General features: G+C 39.8%; 1 protein-coding gene across 1 annotated transcript in view; it reads right to left on the reverse strand.

Annotated features, from left to right (window-relative positions):
- Positions 1 to 254: 254 nt before the first annotated feature.
- The window catches only part of LOC306910474 (fibrocystin-L-like), a 30,210-nt gene continuing 9,901 nt past the window's right edge, over positions 255 to 20,563 (reverse strand). Inside the window, 48 exon segments of the mRNA XM_079485051.1 lie at positions 255 to 1,480; positions 1,612 to 1,765; positions 1,916 to 2,062; positions 2,169 to 2,329; positions 2,409 to 2,801; positions 3,020 to 3,155; positions 3,344 to 3,501; positions 3,622 to 3,786; positions 3,878 to 4,110; positions 4,233 to 4,398; positions 4,498 to 4,614; positions 4,846 to 4,957; positions 5,082 to 5,204; positions 5,297 to 5,445; positions 5,546 to 5,636; positions 5,749 to 5,870; positions 5,953 to 6,076; positions 6,170 to 6,273; positions 6,359 to 6,532; positions 6,904 to 7,033; positions 7,192 to 7,310; positions 7,410 to 7,536; positions 7,708 to 7,852; positions 8,232 to 8,324; positions 8,424 to 8,601; positions 8,721 to 8,880; positions 9,351 to 9,502; positions 9,634 to 9,825; positions 9,905 to 10,928; positions 11,058 to 11,194; positions 11,320 to 11,561; positions 11,875 to 12,004; positions 12,919 to 13,128; positions 13,409 to 13,565; positions 13,727 to 13,883; positions 14,094 to 14,268; positions 14,527 to 14,676; positions 15,216 to 15,464; positions 15,590 to 16,565; positions 16,686 to 16,865; positions 17,080 to 17,273; positions 17,552 to 17,740; positions 18,500 to 18,604; positions 18,732 to 18,874; positions 18,953 to 19,145; positions 19,860 to 19,992; positions 20,125 to 20,246; positions 20,356 to 20,520. Of these exon segments, the coding sequence (XP_079341177.1) occupies positions 1,224 to 1,480; positions 1,612 to 1,765; positions 1,916 to 2,062; positions 2,169 to 2,329; positions 2,409 to 2,801; positions 3,020 to 3,155; positions 3,344 to 3,501; positions 3,622 to 3,786; positions 3,878 to 4,110; positions 4,233 to 4,398; positions 4,498 to 4,614; positions 4,846 to 4,957; positions 5,082 to 5,204; positions 5,297 to 5,445; positions 5,546 to 5,636; positions 5,749 to 5,870; positions 5,953 to 6,076; positions 6,170 to 6,273; positions 6,359 to 6,532; positions 6,904 to 7,033; positions 7,192 to 7,310; positions 7,410 to 7,536; positions 7,708 to 7,852; positions 8,232 to 8,324; positions 8,424 to 8,601; positions 8,721 to 8,880; positions 9,351 to 9,502; positions 9,634 to 9,825; positions 9,905 to 10,928; positions 11,058 to 11,194; positions 11,320 to 11,561; positions 11,875 to 12,004; positions 12,919 to 13,128; positions 13,409 to 13,565; positions 13,727 to 13,883; positions 14,094 to 14,268; positions 14,527 to 14,676; positions 15,216 to 15,464; positions 15,590 to 16,565; positions 16,686 to 16,865; positions 17,080 to 17,273; positions 17,552 to 17,740; positions 18,500 to 18,604; positions 18,732 to 18,874; positions 18,953 to 19,145; positions 19,860 to 19,992; positions 20,125 to 20,246; positions 20,356 to 20,520 (9,413 nt within the window). The 3' untranslated portion in view covers positions 255 to 1,223.

Here is a 20,563-nt window from a genome sequence, read left to right on the forward strand (position 1 = left end):
CTATAATAGCTTTAACGATAAATAATAAACGATGAAATCCTTTTCTTTTTTAAAGATTCAACAAAGAAACCTTCAACCAAGAAAATGTAGATTTTCATTTATTTTACGGACATTTCCTTTAATTCTCAAATGCAATTTAATGCAGTGCAAAATGTAAAATACGGAAAATTCCTTCATATTAATACAGTGTATCGTGCCCTATCCTTGCGGAATTTAAGGATTAAACGTGGGGAATGAATACAGGCCATCATTTTGCATTAGAAGGGTTATACATTTATGGAAAATACAAAGTCTTTAAATACACGTTGACTCACAGACGCATGTTGTGCACTTTCTAGATGAATGGGTACAATAGAAAGATCAAATGTTTGTTGACAGCAATGTTCATGAAACACACAAATGTTAAACAAAGGAATTTTCCACCCTCTGGGCAATTTGCCCATAAAAAGGAGGAAGTGTTGTTAGTTATAGAGTATCATTTATTTAATGGCAATATACTGGAACTCAGCATCAGACATTGTATTTAGATTTTGAAGTTAGTTATAAATAACCAATGACTTCACAATTTATAGGATTTAAGACAGATGAATTGGCACATTTATAATTTTATATTTTATATTGCAACAACGCTGACCCGCCATTGTCTTACATTGCACGGACACAAAACTGTCTTAAAAACATGTCTGAAAAATGATTGTCTTCCAAAGAAAAAAATAATTTAGCCTACAGGTTTAGAACGACCAGAATGTGAATAGCTCTCGACAGATGTGGTTTTTTTTGTGAACTATCCCTTGACACGTCATCATGCTGCAAAAATGGTAGAATTTGACATTACCGCCATCTAGTGGCCGTTTCAGATAACCGCTCTGTTATGCTAAGACGGGACCTGATGTCTTATCGAAGCGTATAACACTACAAGAATGCTACTGTACTTGTTGTTTTTATTGGTGATACATGCAAACAAATATATAATTCAATATAAGTATATATCGATATATTTATTAAATATTTAAGTTGAAAACATATTCAATCAACGTTTACAATCAACTTTTGTCAAAAGAGAACTGATTAGTCATTATAGAATGCTCTCAGATTTAAGAGATATAGCTTGGATATCATGATATAAAATTTTGAAAAAGCAACAAAAATAAGTCATTATTATGATTTTTTTAAAGAAGAACACAGGAGGTACATTGTAGTTTTGACATTGGTTTGAGTTGTCGCTAGGTTTCCCTAAACAGGAGGAGTAGAGCAATTAACAGCATGAGCAGACACACAGATGGTGATGACATGGATGGACTAGAGTCAAAGATGCTTGAGTCGTCATCCGTAGGGACAACCGCAGGGCCAGGAGTCGTAGCTGGACGTCCTGCAGTAGTTGTATCTGGATGTTTTGAAGGAGTTGTAACTGCTCCGACAATAAATGATCTAGACTGAGCATTCAATTTATTCAGAGTAAATGCTAGCGTGAAGTTTCCACCTGTAGAAAAGATAAAGAGACAGTCAAGAACTGAACGATGAACTTACAGTATAACTCTTTTTCGAAACTGCAACATTAAGAATGGTTTGATGTGTGTCTTTCAACCAGATTATAGAAATGAGACGACTTACCACTGGTTAAGATGGTGAGGTCGGTGTAATTTGCCCAGCAGCCACTGAACAAGATGGTGGTGTTTCCAGTAAGTCCCTGTACTGGATTCCCATTCTCATCTTTGAGCACAGCTGAGATTGTTAAACTCGTCACACCCACAGACACACAGGTACCCTAAAAACACACGCGTACACACACGCACGCACGCACACAAAACACAGTTAAGCTCAAATACTCGATTCTTCTTGAAATTTATCCCTCCCTTATTCACAGTGACATTTTAGCGGCCATAAAAAGTATTCATGAAGTGTGACGTTTTAGCACCTCTGAGTCCACAGCCATGATGCTGGGCTGCACACTGAGGGGTCCAGGATACAACGCAGCCACCGGCGGGACCACCATAACCAGAGAAGACACTGTCCTGACCGACTCCATCTGCTGGTCTGCACGAGTCACTTCCTGAGTGGCCACCTGAGAGAAAAGTGAGATGTAAAGTCATTCAATGACTGCCTGGCTTTTCATCTTTTTTAATATGAAATGCAACTTTAGTGATAACATGAGCTGACTGAAATCTTACTTGATTCCAGGATGGGTCACTGGAAGACACAGGAGGAGGGATCATCTGCAGCGACGACACGTTGAAGCCGATGGACTGACTCAGATTCCCTGATACTGCAGCACGACCCAAATCATCAGCGATGTTCTTCAGAATCAAAAACTGCTGGTCGTTCTCTGCAACTGTTCAAAATGGTATTTTAGATGTTGTGAAGTTATCTTACAAATCAATGAATGCTTTATTAACATCTTCTGGCCCTACCAGTGGGGCCGGTGGTGTTATTGCTGCTGTCGGTGCTGTTAATGTTATTTGTGCTGTTGGTGCTAAACGTCTGGATGGGTGGCAGGCTGATCTCAATCTCCACCGTCAGTCCAGTTGAGCGCCGTCTTCGTGCCCCGCCGCCCTCACGGACGATCTTGGTGATTCGAATCATATTCTGCGGTACTTTGAGGAATGCAGCCAGATTTCTGATCAGACTAGGACCGAAGAACTGCGCTTCAGTCATGGCTGGGAGGTTGAAGGACACGACAAGAAGCGGTGAAGTGCGGATCTGGAGCGGCTCTGAGCCACGGAGAAGTATGTATAACATTTTGTAGTCCGGGTCAAAGAAGTTTGAGCCATGATCATCAGAGTTAAAACTTGGAAGATATTGACCTAAAGAGAACAGAGAGGAATTGAGGTTAGAATGAGTAACAATGTGTAGAACACATTACAGTATTTTCTTTCATTTTTCTCTGCATTATCGTTATCGTTAGCATAATAACATTATTTTAATTTTGTATAATCCAAAACATAGTTTATTTCCATGTTTAAATGATACATTTTATATTAACCTTTCTGGCCTGTAGGGGAGCTGTATTATTCTGCATTACCTGGATATTTGGGCTCGAGTGGTGTGTATTCAGTGTTTCCTGGATTCCACTGAGCGTTAGTTGGGGCAACAAGTTTGTTGTTTACATAGACGTCTAACCGCTGAGGGCTTGAGTAAAATACAGCCACCCTAACAGCCTGTAGAGAACAGAAGTTTAGTGTTGGGTCCTGGATAATGCATTAATCCTCTAAACACATATATATGAATGTGTCTTAAATGTATGAAAGTCTACAGAGATGATACCATAGATATTTGTTATTAAATTAATTATTAAGTTACCCTCTTGCTGTTGTGTCTATTGTAGTGTCTTAAGTAACAGACTAACCTCTGTAGAATTAGCGTTGAGCATCATTAGTCTCATCTTCTGTGGTGTTGTGCTGGTGAAAAATATATCAAAGGATTTATTGGTGGCCACAATGGCATGAAAGAGAGAGACTCTTCTCATACAGGTGTAGCCTGTGCACCAGCCGTGGTCTTGTGGACCTGTAATAACAATAAGATGTCCACAGTAAGTTTAAAGTTAAATACCAATACAATGACAATGAACTTTGACTGTGTCTTGAAATAATGAAATAAAGAGGAAAAGAGTTTTGTTGGTTATACCATTCAGCAGATCCACATATGAGTCTCCCAGGATGGCCACAGGTGAAAGACGTCTTGTCTCTGTATCTGCGTCTAGACTTTCAATGACCAGCATCTGATAATTCAGTCCAAAGCACTTGTAGCTCTGCCAGGTGCTCATGTAAGAACAAGAGTCTCTGATCACACCTGTACACATAAAACATCATACTTACATGTGCAAGAACGAAAAAACACAGTTTCATAATATATGAATGTTTTTTGTGGAACTTGGATGTACCTTTATTAGGAGCTATTTGATTGACAGGTATGCGGCTGCCGTTGAGAGCAGTGAGCATGACTTTAGGGATGCGGTAATCGCCCAGTCCATGTCGCTGATCCCCGTTCCACTCGTACTCTGAATAGGGCACCACTGCTCCTACTGCACCCAGAAAACTTCCATCCAGATCCTTCAACATGGTCTTCTTCTTAGCATCACAGTCCATGTCCACACAGTCTGATGGGTTCACTTTACTACGGTAACAGCAAATGTATCACTTTTACATCATAATATACTTGTTGCACTTATTTAGGGTCACAGTTGCATATTAAGCTTGTATTGGACATTGTGTTAAGAAAATGACAAATCTGTTTACCTCAGATCAGGCTTATGAATGAATGCTAGAGATTCTTCTGTGCTGTCTATCTTTGTGATCCTCTCAACACTGACTGGATGTTGTAGATCCTCATTTCCTGGGTTGCTCATGAACATGTAGTTTCTTTCAGTGGAACACACATTCTTGAAGCCAACAAATGTTGTATCTGGGGACAGAAACAGAAAGGAATATGTCAATTTTAGCAGCTCGTAGCAAATTTTACACTGAAGATTGAAATTGAAGACATTTTGAGAGGATTTCTCACCGGAGACTGTCAGCAAACCAGCTATGGCGTTGTAGCTCATGAGTCCTGGATGTGGTTTCTGTGGTGCGTTGTTGTGGCTAGATGCAAACGTCGGCCAGCAAACTCCAGACCTGCCACCTGTTTCACATAGAAAGTGCACTGAAATCTAAAAGTTTCCTTTTGTTTATTAAGTGCAAAATCACAATTTAAGCTAAAAAGTTCCTCAGGATAAAATCATGTGTCTAATTCATAAAGGTAATTATTGTTAAAAAAACACTTTAACTGTAAATACTGAAATATCACATATTGTTAAATGTTAATAAAAAAAGTTTGTTGTTGTTTTACAGATTCAGCACTACTGAACTGTACCTTTAGGGGGTCGTGGTGCTCTGTGGCTTGCACTGAGAGAAACATAGGTCGCAGTGGTTACCAGTGTGTCCAAACAGTTGAAATTGGGGCTGCTGCCCACAATCAGAGACCCCTGAAAAAAACAGCATTGACTAAATAATATTACAGGACAAGTGATTTATTGATGTAACAATCTTATAAATAACAATTTGACATTTACTTGGTAACACCAAAACTTTGCATCATTGCATCCTCACCTGTACACGAACGGTTTTATCTGTGTACTCGTGGCTGACAGAAGGAGGACTGTATATAATAGGCATGATGCCCATTCCATTATCAACAAGGGTCACATTTGAAATGAACACATTCATGGATACCTGGAGGACAGGAGAGGACAACATTTATCTTCAGAGAATCTACAAAATGCTTACATTAGCAATTTAAGACATTTGTGGATTGTTTATCATACTTGAATGTAAATGCCAAAATCAAAACTCCTCCAGACGGTGAAACCCTGGATTTGAGAGCAACCTGTAAATCCGTCTTTATTCATGTAGACTCCATATAGACCACCGTGTGCTTCATTCTCACTCCATTGTGCCACTGAACGTGGAGATCCTGTTGAAATGGAAATTTAAGGCGTACATTTTTCAAAAGCTTTTAATTTTTATTAGAATAACCTATTAATCTACTAAATTAAATAAACAGTCTTATATACCTGGACAAGGTTCTCCATCCGTTCTGAATCCCACTCGTTCATAGCCAGCAACAATATTCCCTTGAAGAATTACATCGGTTGCTTCATTAACCTGAAACACATAAACAGTAATAATTATTTAATGCAGTCTAATTTTAGAAAAGCAGTTGTACAGTTTGTTTTTGTCACTAATTTATTTTGTGTTGGGAATGATCATTTTTTACCTCAATGGCTGCATTCCATTCAATGTTAAAAGTCTCTGATGCACCATTGTAGGATCCCGGCCACAGTGTCAGAGTAACCAAGTTTCTCCGGACAGCATTTTTATCGCCCCATATTCTGATTCCTTTAGAATAAAAAAGCACAGTTTTAAAATTTTGTTTGGTAACATTTTGTTCAGTAACAAACACAGCAAACAGTTTCAGCACCTTCTCCAACAGTGTGATGGATGACGTTGTCATCGATATTCAGTCCATCTGTTCCAAACACCCCAATAGCAGGAGCGAAGCCATCATGGAAAGCACATCCCTTGATGTAGGAGTCATTACCCACCTATAAGAAATGTATTAAAGCATAACAGTTCTCAATGTGTTGTGCAGAAAAGCACCCATCACGCATGTGAATAAAGATTTTGTGTTCTCTTACATTTCCCAGGTTCAAAAACGCCAGAGAGTAGCGCGGGTCTGACGGGTCGTTCCATCCCTCCTGTCCTGTGTGGTAGAACTCAACGTTTCTGATCTGGGCTTTTCCTACAAAGCAAGCATCATAATAATCAAACACACTGTATTGGTTTACCTTACCTTATTTTATTTTATTGTATTGTAAAATGTATACCTCTGTATGTTATTCCTCTTTCTGTGAAGGTTCCCACCAGTACTCTTGCTCCATACGACTGTGTGTTCATTTCTGGATACTCCTGTCCAATGATCTTGATGTTCCTGGTCAGAAGACCCACATTTCCTGCAAGCTGATAGCTTCTAGAAGATCCTGGCACACTGTACCTTTTTCCTGTATGACCACAGTAAATAATACATTTAAAATATTGGTAGCTTTCTACTGTATGTCTGCAGTTGTACAAGGTAAACATTCAACTACCGTCTACACTTATTCCAATACTTTTACACACTATCATCCACCACCGGCACATATTAGAATTCATACATTATGAGAATACATTGTTTTTGACCAACATGATTTAAATCTATAAAAGACACCAAATAGTGCCATCAGCTTCCCTTCTTTATTATTTTCCACATGTACTTTTACAGCACCTATTTACAAACTCCTGTAGGTAGCGTTACAACAAATACATTTATACAGATTTGGAACAAGTATCCCTTAATTATCCCTTTAAGAATCCCAGATCTACAGGACCCTACCCATGTGTGTGTATGTTACAGGCTGGTCCAGGGTCAGCGAGCGGCCGAGATCTGAGACTGCAGTTATGGTGCGGATTTCTGTTTGCCATGGGTCATAACTGGTGGTAGACAGCAGAATCTTATCTCCAACCTGAAGGGTAAATAAATGAGACAAGACATAGTGTGTTTTAATGCAAACAACGAGAACAAGTTTAATACGTGATAAGATGCTATTTATTGACAGCCCTAGCTAAATGTTCTCTTGTGCTCTCTTAAGTGCTGTTTTGTCATCTGTAAAGAGATTCTGACCTTCCAGTCAACAGCTTCCTCCAGAGAGAGCGTGTTGTTTCCCGCCTCGACTGTTCTTGCCAGTTTAGTGTGATACACATTGTGTGGCATGCCATACAGGTCAAGAGATCCAAACACACCTGGAAAAGGACAATGTTTAATTTCTTATAGACAAATCAATTTATGAGTGATCTTTTTTATGTTTGGTGTAATTGCATATGTAAAATCTCAGCACTTACCCAACACCTTAGACCCTTGGTTTATGTCAGGCAACAGCCAATCAGGTGTGAGATGGTTTCCTCTCAGTATTATCTGTAGTTCACCTCTGAAGGGCCGATCGGCCCATCCAGCGATTAGACGTCCACCCTGATTTAATTTAATTAAGAACAATAGTTTATTATTAACGTTTAAGGAAATGTACAGTATCTTCTATAAGTTTGATTGTTTTTTAAGTACTAAGAGTACTGCTCCAATAAGCTAATTTAGCAGTCGATCAGTTTAATGAATTATGGGATGCGATTTGTTGTCGATTCATACCTGAATGGAGATGTATGTGGCAGACAAACTTATATTGTTATATTGTGAGCCACTGACGGTGTCGTTGTTTGTGTCAGGAATCTCTAGAACTCCAACTATTTTCAGCTTGTTCAGTGTAGGTATTGCAACATCTACAACCACCCATTTCCCTTTAAGACAAAGTGAGACATTTTTAGATTTTTGTTTGGTTTGTGTCAAATTATATAACAAAAAAAGTAATGAATAAATCTCCAACATGAATTTCGAAGCAAAAATTGCTATGCTATGTAAGGATTTCAGTGGTTGTTTGATTTGTCAATAATGTAAACTTGCGTAGTTGAACTCAAAGGCTTCTGAATTCATCTTGATATATGACAATGTGTAATGCACATAAAATGTGAACATTAAGTTCTGTTAAAACTTTACATTAAAACCCAAAGAGGAAAACATTGTCTGGATTCAGTTTGTAAAAATCATTTTGGGTTTAAGGACCTAAACAGGTTTGTTTTATTATCTTTGCATAGGATTTGAAGTGTTAGAGTTACTTGCCTGTTGGAATGACCACATCAGAGCCTGTTTGTGGTACGGTGAAGTTGTTTTCTGGGCTTGACCTCCAAAAAGACGCATTTGACCAGAGACTACAGCCAATATATGTTTTATGAAGTCAAACATCAAGTAATGGTTGATAATTTGATGTAATTTGAACCTACTTTAAAATTTGTTTTGTGTGTACATACATGAAGTTTGCAGGTCTGCGGCTGGGCGTTGGAGCCAAAGTAGCTGGTGGAGGTTGTGTTGGTGTGATACACTTGGGATAGTAACACTGATACACAGAGAAATACAGATATCTGTCTTTAAGCGACCGGTCAACACTGTTCCTCCTCCTCCGGTTAGCTAGACGGTCTCTTCCTGACACTGAAGTCGAAATATAACAAACAAGAATAATTTATTAAAAAGATATTTGAACATTTAGCCAGAGCATTTAATTCAATTGGATAAAATTAGCAAATCTTTTTGGTGAGGAATAGATTTACCCATGTAATAGAGATTGTTTGTAGACTGGTTGAAGTACCAGTCGCCATTTACATTCACAGCGGGGTTTAGGAGTTGAGAGGAACCATTTCGGGTATCTACAATTTGGAACTGGTCGGGTGTTTGAGTAAAGTTGTGATTCAGAATGACAAAATTCTCTGGCTGTCAGGAGAGAAAAGAAGAATTTGACTTACAAAATGACAAAACAAATCAAGTGAATAGTTAGTTCTGGCATGTCACGTAAGTCATCTTCCTATAGAAATATGATGCAATCACGGCAGGGAGTTTTTTGTACAGAACAGAACCATACCGCCATGTGTACACATCTAAAATGTATGCCAAATGTCAATCGTTTTTACCAAAATAAATCACAGCAGAAGGTTTTGATTTATACACAATATATGGTATATTGTGTCCAAGTCTTTTAAAGCTTTAAGAGAGCTTTATATGACGAACACAACATAAGTGTTATTATTTTTAATTTAAATACAATTTTATTTTTTATCTCACACAAAGCCATTAAAAAGACTTGGAATATAGTGCACAACTCTTCTGTATTGTTCCTTTAATAGTTTTAAATGCAGAAAAAAACACATGTGGGTTCAATGCAATATTAGGAATGCACACTTTACCTTAAAGCCATAGATCATGGCATTATATGAGATGTTGGTGATTTGAGAACCACGCTCAAACTGCCAGTTGTATGTTTGGCTCGTAGGCACCATCGCCAACCAGCCATTTGTGTGAGACACCATCTTTTGAAGGAAAGGTAGCACACACGACCCTATAAGGAGATATTGGGTCTGTCATTACAAAGTACATGTAGGCAGAGGAAATTGTACGCAAATGCATCTGACGAATGCGCAAAAATATTTTTACACTCAATCAGATCAAAAGTTGATTATTTCACTCTACCGAAAGAGTTGGTAAGAATCACATTGTTAGCCCAAAGTGAAGACGGCGCAGAATTGTAGACAATCATTCGATGGAAGTTAGTGGTATTGTCACATATAGCTCCAGGAACGCCAACACTCCAATCTGCTGCTTGAAAGCAGTGACTTGGGTCGAGCAGGTTACTCATCGGCACCACCTTGGAGTTCATGTTGCCTTTTTTATAAATATATAGAGATTGTTAAACAGCATCCAATCTAAAAATGATGTAATTTAATATGTTATAGGTCTGTACCTGTGAGAGATCCATCAGTATCTATGAGCGCCACTTCATGCTCCCATCTGAATCTGGCCTTGTTGGGTGACTGATAGTATTGGATTCCACTGAATCTGGCGCTCCAGCCTCCACAGCGGAACGTGCAGGTTCCAATGATTTCTGCCACCCCGACAGCTGCACATGATGAACGGTTGAAGCTCATGAACTTGGTGTTGATGATACTCATACCATCATCCAGAGGCAGAACAACACCATGAGTGGTGCAGTAATCATTTCCCAGCTCAGGCACGTGACCCACAATAGTGCTGTTTACCACAGCTGCACCTCCTTCCAGCCCCCATCTACTGACATAGTCCCTTATGATCCTCTTGGCCTCCACTCCTGCTTTCTCATTATTGACCATGAGAAACTCACTGAACTGCACAGCTCCAACATTCACCCACTCAGCTCCTTTCTCATTGTTCCAGGACGTCAGGCGACGGAAGACGGCTGGTGCCGGTGTTACAGAGTTACAGAGACCATTAAGCACGGGGAAGTAATCTTGGAAGATCCACAAGCCAAACCAGCCCTGTGAATGCACCGTATTGTTGAAGAACTGCCCAAGTGGTACTTTCTTCTGACAGATGTTGGCATCATAGGATGGCCCATCAGGGTGATTGTTCATGCGGTACCAGAAACCAAAGTGACTTCCACCGGCTGCGGCGTTGTGTCTAATGGTGTTGTTTGGGTTTGTTACCCAGAATGCAGCCGGAGTCACATCATCATTCAGCAAACTTGTGCTTTGTCTAACAAATACTGCTAAATTGTATTGCAAGATGTTTCCTGTCTCAATGCCGTCTTCAATGAAGAAGGCTCCACCCTTAATGTCGTAGATGACGTTGCGCTCCACCAGCAGGTTGTGAGTGTTGTGGATAGTAACAGCACGGTTGAAAGATTGATGGATGGCACAGCCACGCACGTACGACTTGTTCTGAACATCTCCCATTAGATGCCAGTGGATTGGGTAGCGTCCCAGACGGAACGCCTGCCCAGCATGAAACATCTGAAGGAGGGAGGATAATCATAAAAATAATGACATGATTGAATGTATAATATAATAAAGATCTCAAATGGATTTGCAAACTAAAGGTAGTCATTTGGGTTTGTTTACAGTCATTCATCACACTGTTACCTCAACATATTCAATTCTTCCAACTGCCAGGTTTTGGTTTGGTCGTGGTGCGTGGAACATGATGCAGCCACCAAACTCATCACTTCCTACTTCCTCTCCAAACCTCCCCTGGAAACACGTCTGGACTGCAAATTCCCCTGTAAGAAAATATAAATATATGAATATATATAATACAATTTATTATAATCTGGTTGCCAGATTGGTTGTCCTAGTGATTTTCAATGAGCATGAATAACTCTCTAAAATGGAGAAACAACCAAACCTGTGTTGAATCCATCAGGGCAAGCTGGTATCTGATCATTCCACTCCTGGTTGTTGGATCCACGGATAACAATGTTTCTGGTAAGAAGTCCCACCTCTGCTCTTGCTTGAAATGCAGTCCCATCAGGCAGATTGACTGACACACCCAGATGAGTGTAGGTGAGGGGTTCAGTCAGATTGAGGGTCCTGCCGTCATCTGAAACTGATGCAATTCTCCTCAACTCATTCTCTCTCTGGCTGTGTCTGTGGATTTAAAATAAAGTGACAAGCCCCAAAATAAATAAAAAAGCAGGTCTCCTAAACACTTCCCCTATTTTTAGTAGCTGCTTTTTTAAATGTTATTGTGGCATTACCAACTGGACAATAAATCAATTTCAATCAATCGATTTTACATTCCAGATAAAAAGGCGTACTTGTCTTTGCATATTTAGCTGACAAATAATGATTTTTAAAATTGTACTTCCTGTTTTGGTTTAATTTCTAGAGCGCATTAGTTTCCATTCAACAAACTTCAGTGAATTCAGTCAGTGTTTCAGCTTTGTCATCCATACTGTACCTGTTCCCTGTGGAAGCAATGACAATCTCATCTCCAGCCTTCCAGGTGACGGCATCCATCAGTGTCAGAGTGCTGGAGCCACTTTGTGCAGTCTGAGAAAGACGAGTCCACGTTACAGGTACTGGGATTCCTGAAGAAACACGGTTATAGAAAAACCTTAAACAAAACAGGTCACTGTAAGGAGAGTGTGAACTGTGGTGTATGTATCAGGGAAATGTAGCACCTCTGTTAAGTCATCCTAGCGCTCTTTCTTATTTAACCAATGCTTTTGGCACTGTAATGTAGGTCATTTTGAAATTTGTGAGGATTACCTAATTGTCTACAGAGGGTTGTGTTTCTGACTTTGACATTTTGATTCTTGAACTTAATAAAGTCACAGTTTAGTCACATTACTAAACTGGCAGAGTTTGTCTATAATGAAAGCGAAGGGTGATGTACCAAAACATTTGACATAGCGCTTAATTTGAGTGCTAAATTTCACTCACACTTACATGAAGTGCTCACTAGATATTACTATATAGATTGAAACAATGATATTAAATAACATTTTTAACATTGTGAATGTTTCTTCACAATTATGCTTTCAGACGGTGTACAGCATAGGCTATATACAGGATGTGTCAGGGGAATTTTATTTATTTTTAACATTAAAGCAACACTTTAGAACTTTTGCTTACGGGTTCCCTCATGTGGTTGATAAGAGCAATTGTCTGTTACCAGTGTTGTAAATAATATGGCTGTATAAGCTTCCCCATGGCCAGCGCAATACATGTGAATTAATTTACTTAGACGATGGAACTGGCAAATGCAGAAACGATGTTTGGAAACCATATCGCACTCTTCCGCAGGCAGGGGATGGGCTGTGTGTACCGACCCGAACACAGAACTTACAGAGTGTGGTTGTAACCGCTATGAGGCTACTCAGGTAGCAGTAGAACTTGTCCTGTTAAGAGTTGATCTAGCACTGAGTCATTTTAGAGATAAAAAAAGGTAAGGTCGAAAAACTACAAGGTGTTGCTTTAATGCTGTACTGTACAAGCATACCATGCAGATCCAGCACTCCCTCTCTGACAGCGAGGGTCTTTGCACCATAAACAGGAAGTTCTTTAGACCGCAGGTGTCCGTGCAGCGTGATGATGGCTTTATGCTGGAAGGGCTGCTGCTCTGTGCCGATCTGTAAAGCTCCACCATCTGTGATCAGAATGTTCTCCGCCTGTAGCTCAATATCGGCCTCATCAAAAATCAGCCGTCCGCCTTAAAATAGAAATACCATAAAAAAGCCATCAGTTAATGTGTGATGTTGAGATGGTTTAGGATTATTCGACCTTGGGAGGTAAAACGTACATTTAAAGGTAGTTTAGAAATCCCCTGTGGGGAAATTGCTAAAAACATCAACATGCGTTTCCCCTTTATAGAAATGTCCCCCAAGACTACCCATACTGCCCTAACCTTAAGCAAGGACTTCAGTGAAACCGTTCATTTAGCACCCTTTTCTATTTCATTAGGAAGGTTGTATTTGTCTAAATGACAATACCTTGGATAAGGAGCATCTTTAGGACAGGAGTGCTAGTGTCCAATAGGATGGTCTGACCAGCAGTGATTACAGCAAATGTGCCCTTCTCAGGAGGAGAGAGACCACCCCACGTATAGGGAGATGACCATACATCAATGTAGAAGAAATCAGCACGGTTCTGAAAAACAGAAGAAACATCTCCAGCACTGGTTGTAACTTTTCTGCTCAGCAGTAATTTACGAAACTAGGGGGTTATTTTCAGAGAGGTTAAGTATTTATGGTCAGTTTGTAGTTATTTAACTTTTGATAAATCTGATATTATATATATGTGGGTGTTACCATTCTGGCGATTCCTCTGTTTCCTATCAGGACTCGAACTTTAGTTTCCTGGGATTTTCGTTGATCGTTGGTCACACAGATAATCTGTGTATTGTTGGCTGACTGGACATCGCAGACAGATCCCGCAATGGTCACAGTAACTTCACTGGTGTTTGCACTGGTGAGACAATAAAATAAAATAAAAAATGTTTAAGGCTTCATTAATTAAATTTATCTGTGGCCACTGTGTATGATAATCAACTGCTGATAATTATATTTTGAGATTTGTAAGTTGTTAAAAATTGTAATATTGCACACAGTAATGCACTTTTTTTTAAATTAATTTAGTACTACACAGATTTTTTATGTTTTATAGTAAAGTCTGCACCTAAACCCTGAGCCTGTAATAGTGAGTCTGGTGCCTCCAGCTGTTCCTCCCCTGCGTGGGGTGACATCAGTGATCACAGGGGTTAAAGAGGATCTGTATGTGTAGCCGGCTGTGATGTTGACTGTATCGTTTCCGTTCCTCACTAAAACCACGCAGACCTGCTCTGTTTCATTTCCTGAAAGACAGACACATGCGCTGTTGCAGACAGATCTTTCTTTTCATCTTAAAATACCCGTGACCTGCTCACTTAGCTGTCGCAAATGTTTTGTCCTTGTTTTTGGTTGACTTGTTTGAGTATTCCTGGCATCACATATTTTTATTTTCAAAAGAGATCATTGTTTTCGATCTCACGGTACAATGATAGAATAGTGTTTGTTACGCAAACCATGCATTTTTTAAACACACACAATGCTTTTGATAAAGTAGTGCATACCATTGTTGTACGGGACCTCACAGTACATTTGGTTAGATGTGGATGTCCGTAGGTCCACGTTACATTCTCTGTCACAGATGAGAACTCTGGTGGTGTTTGGGTCAAATCCAGAGCCTTGAATGGCAATAACAGCTCCTCCAGCATAGCTTCCTAAAACAACACAGAACAGCACAACGCTTTATTTTCTAATACAAATGATATGACGAATGTACAGCAGAAATATTTTAAACAGTAAATTTTGTCTGGTTTTGCCTCAGAACCCAGATTTTACATTGGACAATAACAGTTCAACATGATAAAGGCTCAACAATATGCAAAAGTATAGAGATAATAGGGTGAATAAGAAAAAATAAACAACTTTGATTTAGTTAGATCAGTGTTTCTGAACAGGGGGCCCCAGCTGACTTCCAAGAGGGCGTCAAGATGACCACCAATATTTTAAAATTAGACAATATTTTAAAAGATATATTTCATATTATTTCACTTTGTATAGTAATAAACATTTTCCAATTACTGGGTAGAAATTTTTAGGTTTTGTGAGTGGGAGGGGGGCCTTTGAATATTGTTGAACACAATGGGGAACCTTGGAGTCAGAATGTTTGAGAACCAATGGTTTAGATCCTATAGTTTACTGTTCAAATTACTACATTCTGTTTTGGTCTCTTGAATTTAAAAGGAATTTTGATTACCTTCAGTTGGTGTGACCCCTGTCAGCAGCAGCTCATAGCTGAAGACAGACTGAGATAAGGCATGACCTTTGACCTGATGATATAACCTAACAGGAAATGTTCCTCCTGCGTGTTGCCCAACAGTGCACATCAGCTGTGTATCTGTGATGGATGTCACATCACAACCCACACCATCAATCTTCACTGAGACGAGCGCTGCGTCTGTGCCAAAGCCTGAACCAGAGATGGTGATCTGTGTTCCAACAGGACCTGCGATGAAAACATGTCAGTAGCATTATTATGTCTGTGAATTCTCATTCAATGGGCTTTTTCACCTTTTTAACTGTTAGTAAACAGTCTGATTGTATACAGAAAGCAAGATACCTTACTCTTACCTTTTACAGGGCTCACTGAGGAGATATTTGGAGTTTGTTTACTGGTGTAGTTAAAACGTAATTGTGGGTACTGAACATCATTAACCCAAATATCGACTCGCACTTCTCCCTCTGCATGAGCAGGTGTTAAACATTTCACTCTGTCTGGGGTCTCTTTCGAAATCTGGCAACGGATGCCATCAAGCATCACAGTGGTATTTTCTGCCACAAAGCCATTTCCTTCGATCAAGAGTGGAGTTCCTCCAGCAATGCTTCCTGATGTTGGTTGGATGGTGGCCTGTGGTGTGCTGGTCAGGTGGACGAGTCCTGTGGCGAGACCTTTACTCATGACCACCACTCGCAGGGCATGTCTCCCAGCGGGCAGGGCACTGACCAAAAGTGTGATGTTGTCATCTGTAACCCCTGTGACTTCCAGCATAATGTCATCAGCAGATACCCTTAAATCAGCTGTATTGTTCCCAAAGCCTCTGCCAGTGACCACAACAGTAGTAGAGTTTCCAGTAACAGAGTCAGGTGACACGCTGGAGACAACTGGTGTAACAGACTGAGAATATTCAAACATGCACTCAGAACTGCAAGAGGAAGAGATGGTGTTAACATAGACTGTGACGTTTCCCCTACGAGGTGAAGACGGCGAGGTGTCGCACACTATTTGTGAGTAGTTCATGGAAACTACATTGCATTGAACATTTGCTACCATCACAGATGCGTTCACAAAACCAGAGCCAGAGATGAAGAGACGAGTGTAGCCAGTCGTGCTGCCCACAGAGGGAGAGACGGAATCAACCACAGGTAGAACCACAAATCTGCGGTCGTACTCATTCGCCATTGTCATGATGGCTGTACCCAAGTTATTAACCCGGACGGTTATGGGTAAGGGGATGGCCACTGGAGCGCCGCTGTCAGGACTGAGTTTGCAGTTTATCTGAGTTGAAGTGCTGCTGATGACATGGCACGGATGACCTCCAACATCGACCTTTAGTTGCAAACAAAAATCATCGTCTATATTATATTGTCCTATATATTGAATTTTAAATCTTTGATATTCTCTAAACTGAGGTCAGTTTTTATGTCTTTATTGACCTCTTCACCTCACCTCATTTGCACAGGAGATACTGCTAAAGCCAGATCCCTGGATGGTGATGATGTCATGGGTGGTGCCGTGGTGAGGAGTAATGTTATTTACAGTAGGAGTGGCACAGGAGATAAATGTGAAGTACAGATCTCTAGAGGGGTTATAAGAAACCCCCATTTGACAGTTGTTTGTGGCCACACACTCTGACCCAGGTGACCTCGCTTGCCTTGAGACTATGGAGGACATAGAAATGGGTTAAATCCACCTGTTCCCGACCAAACCAATGAGAGTCTAAAGCCGATGTACAGTACGAAATGTTTCAGTGTTCAAATACATTCTTGCAGTTTTCATTTTAATAATCAGTTGCTATCCTTGCAATGCAATTAGTTGATGCTAGTGGTACAAAAATTACACAAAATGAAAGTGTTGCTGTTGTACCTAAATTCACAGAGGCCTGTATTCCAGCTACAGACACCTGAAGCCCAACAAGTCTCTCCTCCAGAGGTCTGACGGTCACTACGCCCTGTAGCATCTTCTGGTTAATGGAGTCAATGTAGCCGCTGCTGTAGTAATAAACTCCAGGGGAGGTGAAACGATAGCTGAAGACTCCTAAAGCCAGAACAGGTACAAACAGCAAGAGTGTCAGATTTTCTCCCAACTAACGTTTATTTAATTTATATAGCACATTTCAATATAAAGTGCTTTACTTAAAAATAATAAAGAAACTATTAATATCAAATATAATTTTGTATGGAACATATTTCATGGTCCTAGTGGAAAACGTTTGAGTACCACTAAACGCTGAACTCATAAACTATACATTATGTATGCATTGAAAAAGAAAACGTAATTTAATTGATGTTGGTTTATGGATTCTGAGTTTGTACCTCTGGATGTTTTGGTGTCTCCACTTTTGAATGCAATGCCATCATATTCAATACTGCTGGGACTGGACACACTGAAGACCCTGTAGCCCAGATCAGAAACAAAAGCCGGTGCCTCCCAGCTCCAAACCACTGTGTCCCCAACTGATACTATAAGTGCAGACGGGCTCCAAGCGTAACCCTGACCATACACTGAACACACATAGTAGGTATACATGCATTCAGTCATGCAAACAGGCACATGTAGTCACAAAATTGCAATTGTAATGCAGTGGGAAGTAGGAACAGAGTATAAAAGCACATTATTTTACTTACATTTAGATAATAAGACTTAAAATGATAGTAACCCCAAAAATTGTAATTCTATCATCATTTGCTCACCCTCTTGTCATTTCAAACCTTTAGGACTTTCTTTCTTCCGCAGAAAACAATAGAAGATATTTTTAAGAAAGTTTGCAACCAAACAGCACTGGCCCCCATTCACTTCTTGTGTATGTACGCAAAACCAATATAAGTGAATGGGGGCCATTTGGCAACATTCTTCAAAATATCTTCTTTTGTGTTCTGCAGAAGAAAGAAAGTCATACAGGCTTGATAGGACAAGCCGGTGAGTAAATGATGAAAAAACTTTCATTTCACTTTAATTGCAGATATGTTGGATTTCTTATTTGTCTTCTCTTGCTTTACACATAAACCTTGCCAACCAAGAATTTTTAAGAAAAGGTAGCGAGGTAAACAAAACAGAATAATGATTTTAAAAATATTTACAAACACTATAATCTTTTGTAAACCAAAGACTTTTAAAAAACATCAGGTGCTTGTGGAATATTCTGCAATATTACTGTTGCTAACGTTTCTGTCATTGATGCTTTTTGACAGCCATTGTGTCACTGCCTCTGAAGTATTCAGCTCATGTGCGTGACAGTGAAAAAGATCAAAATGATATATTACCTGTGTGGAAACCTTGATTTGTCACGGTGTATGTTTTTTCGGTTGGTTGGGTTTCACATGTCAGTTGCCTGTCTGAAGCTTCTGTTACCTTGCATTGTGTGTCTCCTGTAAAAAATAGTTTTGCTGAGTCACAACCATGACAATTCAACAGTTGCTCAGTGTTTAACAAATACCTTGACCTTTCACATTTCTAGAATGTTCTTTTTCGTAACATTTCGTCCTCTTGTCTTACCCAGGGTCACATTGTTTTCTGAAGGGGCCGAGCTGAACCCAGAGCCTCTGATGGTGATGGTGGTTCCTCCATACAAGGAGCCCATCGGTGGAGAGAAGCCTGTCACCTTCAGAACAAACTCTATAGTGGTATTAACACCAGCACTACATGAAGAAAACAAAAACATTTCATTATTTTCTTCTTAACATAAAAAATATGACATTACAGTAGTGATCTGAGACCTGGTTAAGGCGTATCCTTGGTTCCCGACTCTCACGTGGATGTCGTATACAGCTGGGGCGAGTTTGGGTAACATGCAGGTAATGTTTTCATTGGTCCACTGTAACAATTCACACTCAGTCTCTCCAACCAGAACAGAGCTGCCATTGACCCGCTCCTTAAAATTTGAGCCCTGGATATTGAGAATCCTGAGCCCTTTGACAGAAAAAAATCAGGGAGTTAAATTACTCCATTTTAGAAAATCGACAGACACACATACAGATTTTTGTGAACAGTTTTCATGAAGCCAAACCGTCTGAGGACTGCATTACTGCAGCCAAGCCGGCTTTTCTGATGCGTTACATTAGCCAAAGTGACATTGAGCACAAAAGAGTGGAAAAATGAGGTCATACGAGGAAACAATAACCGAGGTGGTAGTTACGATGAAAACAATATGATACAAAGAGACACTGGACATTTGAATGTGATTTTACCAGTTTGTAGTATCCCATGTCTTTATTTTCAAGTCTCTCTTAGAACAGACCCTGTCTGTGTCCAATTGAGTTTATAAGGGGAATTCACTAACTGTACATAGGGCCCATATTTAAGGTTAATTATACTGAGTGTCTTTTTGATGTTGTGTATATTTTCCAGCTTAAACGCAGAGTCTAGTCAACATTGACAGCATTGACAAATAGGTTTAGAAAAAAAATCAAAGGCATTTAATGAAGTCTCACTACCACTGTCTGATTCTGATGTTTTACAGTTTCATTTATTCATTTAGTGGATGCTTTAATCCACAGCGACTTCAGGAAGATTCTAAAAAATGTGCACAGAATTAAAGTTTTTTTTCTATCGAAAAGCATTACTTTGGAAATTTTAGTATGTTTTAAATGAGATACCAACAATGTATAGAAAATTCATGCAAACCGAATACTGATGTAGTGTGTGGGCTGACAGCAGTGATGGTGGCCATCAGAGTGTTGTTGTATATGAAGGATTCAGTTAATGTTGCTGTTATATCTCCCGTGGTCACTGTTACAGTCTGTTGACCTGCTGACCCCTGATTGACATGTCACACAAAAGATTAATATACATTAGACTCCAACTTGGTTGCATTTTATTTAAATAGTCCACCAAAATGTTCATTACCAAAGGTAATTGGTGTTGGCATTTTATAATAATCTTTACTTACAGCTGGAACTATGCATCTCAGCTGGGTAAATTCTGCTTCAATGACATTACATGGCTCGATGCCAATGGTGACAGCTGTATCGATACTGAATCCATAACCAGACACAGTCAGAATCGCCCCCCCTGTGAAGCCAGAGTGATTATTTCTAAAGTTGAATGTGTTAAAACTGCTTTGCTGTGACTTATTCAAGCCAACTTATTGCAAGTGATATTTTATAGTGTTGTCATGTACCTGCTTCACTTCCTGTGGTGGGGTATATGGAGGTCACTCCTAACAGGTGTGTGAAGTTAAAACTGGTGCCATTCTGGTATCGGGCATTGCCCAGGCCAGAGAAACTCAGAGACACTGGTTGTGTGCCAGCACTTGCTGGACCAACTCTGCAGGTTATATAGGTGTCTGGAACACGTAACAAATTACTTTACAAGATTTCTTCAATAGT

Source organism: Barbatula barbatula (assembly GCF_947034865.1).
Source record: "Barbatula barbatula genome assembly, chromosome: 21".
NCBI lineage: Eukaryota > Metazoa > Chordata > Actinopteri > Cypriniformes > Nemacheilidae > Barbatula > Barbatula barbatula.